This window comes from Vigna umbellata, chromosome 4, assembly GCF_029865625.1.
Source record: "Vigna umbellata cultivar VRB3 chromosome 4, Vumbellata_1.0, whole genome shotgun sequence".
Lineage (NCBI taxonomy): Eukaryota > Viridiplantae > Streptophyta > Magnoliopsida > Fabales > Fabaceae > Vigna > Vigna umbellata.
In genome coordinates, this window is record NC_142168.1 from 52,181,812 (window position 1) to 52,187,760 (window position 5,949).

The 5,949-nt window shown below is 38.4% G+C and overlaps 1 protein-coding gene and 1 pseudogene across 1 annotated transcript; both read right to left on the reverse strand.

Annotated features, from left to right (window-relative positions):
• Positions 1 to 1,307: 1,307 nt before the first annotated feature.
• LOC148200567 (uncharacterized) lies at positions 1,308 to 2,006 on the reverse strand (annotated as a pseudogene).
• A 239-nt stretch (positions 2,007 to 2,245) lies between these two features.
• Positions 2,246 to 4,910, reverse strand: LOC148200568 (uncharacterized). The gene is made up of 2 exons (XM_088112987.1): positions 3,068 to 4,910; positions 2,246 to 2,319 (listed from the first exon to the last, which is right to left on the reverse strand). Exons 1-2 carry the CDS (start codon positions 4,908 to 4,910, stop codon positions 2,246 to 2,248), a joined length of 1,917 nt encoding a protein of 638 aa, XP_087969113.1.
• Positions 4,911 to 5,949: the final 1,039 nt, after the last annotated feature.

The following is a 5,949-nucleotide window of genomic DNA, read 5'->3' on the forward strand; positions in this document are numbered from 1 at the left end:
TGATTAGTGCCCTTCCTTACATGAGTCTGTGCAAAGACCTCATCAACATGGACCGCCCGACCCAGAGCTTGTGCTTGTAACAATTTAGAATTAGAAATGCACATATGAAATAGAAAATACATAACTTATATATGAAAGAAAAAGTGCAGTAATGAAATTATACCATACGAATGTCATGCTCATGAATGGTGATCGACCCACCAGTATGTAGGGTGCCACCCCTTTCAGATGCTCTGTTCCTCTGGGCTTTGGCACACTTATTACGAAACTCTACTGTATTCCAATGAGCCAATAAAGAGTTCCAAATTTGATCACCCAGCCAGTAAGGGCGCTGTCCTGCATTGCGGGCATCTCTAAACATCTTTGACAGCCGATGAGATGCTTTCATGTGGAAATTTCTGTGTATATGACTTTCATGTTCAGGTTTCCACTGCACCTTCATCTGTAACATTAAAGAGAACAAACATTGATTACAGAACATACTAAATATAAGAGGGACAATTAGTTTAATTGATTGTTCACCTGAAAGCGCTCCCAAAATGGCTTTTTGTCGTAATCAGGTATTGCTCCCCAAGTAGGCCATGGACTTAAAAACTGTTGCTTAATTGAACGTGTGATGGCCTGGGAAGCAACCCTAGATGGAATAAACCTGCATAATAAAAGTCATTTGAATTACAATAGGGTTTAAACATCAAATTTTATCAAGATATTAAAAACTTACCCTTTAGCATACGACTCAATCCATGGTCGATCATGGAGGGGCGGGTCAAGACCTTCACCATCACCACTTGAATCTGGATCAGCAGATGGTGTGACAGTCTCAGAAGGCGGTATAACAGATGAGGAAGGTATAGAAGTAGGGTCAGGGAGAGGAGTGGGGGTAATAACCACAGGGGGAGGAGTGGGGCTTATAATCACAGGAGGAGGAAGAGGGTCTACTGCAGGGGTAGTAGAAGGGTGTACTGCAGGGGTAGAATGAGGGTCCATTGCAGAGGTAGGAGTAGGGTCTACTGCAGGGGTAGGAGGCTGTATAGTAGGGGTAGGAGGAGGCCCCACAGGTGATGTACTACCGACAATAGTGGTAGGTAGTCTAGCAGGCACCCTAAGTACATACTTTGGTGCCTGTCGTTGTCCTGTCATTACTGCATTGAAATGGTTACAAATAAAGCGAAAAAATAGAAATGATTAACGAAGGATCAATGGTTTTTAAAGTCAATGTATAAATAATTACATACAACTTTTAAGCTGGTATTTTAGATAACTCTATTGAAATGATAGTTCAATTTGCTACAATAGATGTCCAACATTCAGTCGTCGTCATCGTGATCGTCATCTTCATCATCGTCATTATCATCATCATCTTCTTCTTCTTCGTCGTCATCATCATCATCATCATCATCTTCTTCTTCTTCTTCTTCTTCTTCCTCTTCTTCTTCATCACCTTGTATTGTTGCTTCTAAGTCATCTTCATCACCATCAGGGTCGACCAATGCGGTTATACGTTCAACTTCAATAATTTCTTGTGGTTGTGACATTTGGTCAAGTTGGTAGGAAACATCTTCCTCAACCTCATTTGAGTCAATGCGACCTCTAGGCTTGGTTTGTATTGCTACGACCCAACTACGCTTGTCAATATTGCGGAATGGTGGATATGGCACATAATAAACCTGTCTGACATTAGTTGGTAGAATGAAAGGATCAAACGGTCTATATCTTAATCTCTGGTTGAGTTCAACAATATTATACCGTGGATCAACTCTAGTACCAACTCTCGAAGGATCAAACCATTCACAATAAAAAAGTACTACTCTGTTTGGAGAAGTAGTGCTGTTGTACTCTAGCTCATATATTTTATGAATGATACCGTAGAAATCATCATAACAACCCTCTGTTAGGCCCTTGACATACACACCACAATTAGATGTTTTCTTTCCTTTAGACCATTCATGTGTATGGAATTTGTAACCATTGGTGAAGTAAGTGTGTCATTGTTTGACACATGTCATTGGCCAATTCGAGAGATGTCTTAACTCTTGAACTGTGCGAGTTAATGCCTGATTAAAAACCTACAAAGACACTAAAAAAATTATAAAAGCAAGAGTCAAAATAACCGATTTCTAAAGGTAGGAAAAACTACAGACCTGATTTCTAAACCAATGGGGAAACTCAGAGTGTATTCTAGCAGAAGTATTTCCTTCTGCGACTTGCTCAGCAACAAGAAATGAGCTGGTATAAATGAAGTTCATTAGTGTATAACAATTGTGTTGTTGGAAAGATAACAGATGGATGATGACATACTCAAGGTACGACTTAACTTCACTGCAATTAATTAAGACATGGACATGAGCAGAATTGAATTCAGCATCAGTTAACCAATGTGTGAGTTCTTTCCCTGCGTGACGGTCTGATTGTCGGAAAACTGATAATGCACCTTCACGTGGTTCAAATTTTCATTGCATTTCATTTCTGACATGAGTGGGGGATAACATGAAGTTTTTGAAATAATGTGAACAAAAATACGTTGTCTCTCTATGCAAGTAAGCTGCACAAATTGAGCCTTCTACTCTAGCTTTATTTTTAACTAAACGTTTGGATTCTCCCATAAACCTTTCAAATGGATACATCCACCTGTACTGCACCGGTCCCCCAAGCCAAGCTTCATATGCTAGATGAATTGGAATATGCTCCATTGAATCAAAGAATGCAGGAGGGAATATTCTTTCCAATTTGCAGAGAATAATTGGGATATTTTCATCCATCTTTTTAAGGGAATTCTCCTTTAGTGTCGTGCAACACAAATCTTTAAAGAAGTTACTAATTTCTATCAGTGGATTTAACACGTGCATTGGCAAACAACTGAACGCAACAAGGATGAAAGTCTCCATGAATACATGACAATCATGACTCTTCAACCCTTGAATAGTACCATTCTGAACATTGGCACATCTGGACAAGTTAGAAGCATATCCATCTGGCATTCTAAGCTCCTTGATCCATCCACACACTATTCTTGCCTCGTCTTTTGACATGGTGTAATTTGCTTTCGGTTTAAATAATCGGCCGTTACCTTGCACCTTCAACTCTAAGTTTTTTCGTCCACAATACAAAGGTAAATCTTTTCTTGCTTTCTCATTATCTTTTGTCTTACCAATAACATTCATAACTGTGTTGAAGACATTGTCAAAGAAATTTTTTTCTGTGTGCATGACATTCAGGTTGTGTCTTAGCAAGTTGTCCTTCCAATAGGGAAGTTCCCAGAATATGCTTCTTTTAGTCCAATTATGCCATTCTCCAAACCCTTCTATCCTATTCTGACCACATTCAGTGACTTTTGGATAGTCTTTCACTCTTCTCCAGACGTGTGATCTAGTCAATTTTGGCGGGGGCACATCCGTTTCAACTTGCCCTTTGCGAAATGCCTTTTTGTTTCTTCTAAAGGGGTGATCAATGGGCAAGAACCGTCGATGGCAGTCAAACCAACTACTTTTCCGGCCATAAGTCAATTGGAATGACTTTGTATGTTCCATGCAATGTGGACAAGCTAATCGACCATGCGTGCTCGAACCAGATAACATACCGTACGCTGGGAAGTCATTAATAGTCCACATCAAGGCTGCCCTCATAAGGAAATTTTGCTTCCTTGAAACGTCATACGTCCAAACACCATTCCATAACTTCTTCAAATCATCAATTAAAGGCTCCAAATATACATCAATCAATGATTTGGGATTAGATGGACCTGGTATTATACACGATAAAAACATGTAAGGCTTTGTCATACACATCTCAGGTGGTAGATTGTATGGGGTAACTATCACGGGCCAGCATGAATATGGTGATGCAGACGCCTGAATGCACGGGGTAAACCCATCAGAGCATAGACCAAGTCTGACGTTACGTGGTTCACTACCAAATGATGGATGTTTACGATTGAAGTGCTTCCAAGCTTCACCATCAGAAGGATGACGCAAAAATCCCGGAGTTTTGTTACCATCATGCCATGTCATGTGTTCTGATGTTTGCATTGAAGTAAACAATCTTTGTAATCTTGGAATTATAGGCAAGTAGAACATGGACTTTAAGGGAATTGGTTTTTTTTGCCTCCGTCCACCATGCATTGTATGATATCGAGGTGAGCCACAAAACTTACATTCAACCAACAATGCATCATTTTTGCCACTGTCATTGTCATAGAATAACATACATCCATTAACACAACAATCAATCTTCTTGACATCCAATCCCAACTTTGAAACACATTTTTTGGCTTGGTAATAATTCTTCGGCATGAAATTGTTTGGTGGTGTCAAATCTAACATCAATTTTGTGTAGAAGTCCACTACTTGAATGGGAATGTTCCAATTAGATTTTCTAGCCATGAGTCTAATGCACACTGATAATTTTGACTCAGATGAACCTTCAAATACAGGTAGATTTGCCTCTGTAAGTAAATTGTAAAACCTCTGCGTCGTTTCATTTGGAGGCTCTTCATCATGACTATCGTCTGTTTCTTCAGCATGGTGACGAAGAGCATTGTCGACCATCTCTTGCATATAGGCAAATTGATCTATCTCAGATGTATGTACAATAGTATTCGAACCTGATGCAAGTCGTTTATCAGCTGCAGTGGAGGTCGAAGGAATTTCTTCACCATGAAATGTCCAAACCGTGTAATTAGGCATGAACCCTTTTTGGTAAAGGTGAACTTTGACGACTTCATCTTTCAAAATCCTTGTACATTCGCACTTGATGCATGGACATCGAATCCCTCCTTCAAGGGCATAATATTGATATCGTCGGGCCATCTCCACGAACTCTTCAACTCCGATGACAAAAGATTCCTTCAAACCTCTCCTTCCACTATAACAACGGTCGTACATCCATCCACGATGGTTGGGAAAATGGGCCATGTTCTGTGACAAGCCAAACAAATAAAAACTTAGCCAAAACAACAATACTCCATGTGACATAAGTAATATAAACCTATTACTACTCAAGTCGAACATGGAAGGCAAATTGAACACTATTGTCATAGGCATTCAATAAGGGCATGCAAAGAGAAGTCCTCAGTATTGAAATGCCTTAGACATACTAAGGGGCTGTGTATTAAAGTTGGAGGAGACAACTTATTACTACTGAAGTTCTGTTGTCTAGAGTACTTCCAAATATTTTGTAGGTTCTAAGTGTTTACAGTATTTTCACCCTTCTCATTGCAGTGAGAATGTGTGTAGTGACCATAGGATTTTAAATGACTACTTAACTTAATCAAGTTGTAGCCTAATAAATGAAAGACAATATACATGAACATACAATATAGACATCAACATAATTTAGGCAATCAAATATCTATAAAAGCATGGATATATAATACATATTAACATAATTTAGGCAATCAAATAGCTATAAAAGTATCCTTTAGACAATCACATTAGTTAAAATACTCAAACTTTTTAGGTTCTAAATACTCAAACTTTGAGTTTGAGGTAATTCTTTGCTTTTGACAAGTTTCCTAGCTTCATTCCACTAGTTTAGACATGGTAGGATGTTCACATTACTTAAAATAAGTGTACATTAGGTCTGGTTGCAAATTCTTACCTTTTAAGCACACATTTATAGCTTCCAACTACTAAAAATTTGAGTTGTACCTTTAAATTAATGATATAAGGTTGCTTTAATCATCACTTCAGCTGAACAAACACTGCCAATCATTTTTGGGTTTTAAAGCACACTTTTAAAGTCATTTTTCTGATGCAGTTTTCATTTTTAGACCTGTTCGATTTTGTACACTTTGTATTGTTGGGATGTGCCCTCATTTCTATCTTTCTTTTATGTTTTAAAACTTGTGTAGATAGTTGTTTTACTGTTTTGGTTACTACTTTAATACACTATGCATTATGACCACTTTTAGTGTATTCTACTAACTAGTTTTAGGTTCTAGGGTGTCATATT

Bases quoted from the DNA above. Each gene is read 5' to 3' on its own strand.
- LOC148200568 (XM_088112987.1), bottom strand. From the start codon at position 4,910: ATGGCCCATTTTCCCAACCATCGTGGATGGATGTACGACCGTTGTTAT. The intron at 2,320-3,067 runs GTAACGGCCGAT...AATTAATTGCAG, and splicing joins CTTAGAGTTGAAGGTGCAAG to TGAAGTTAAGTCGTACCTTG.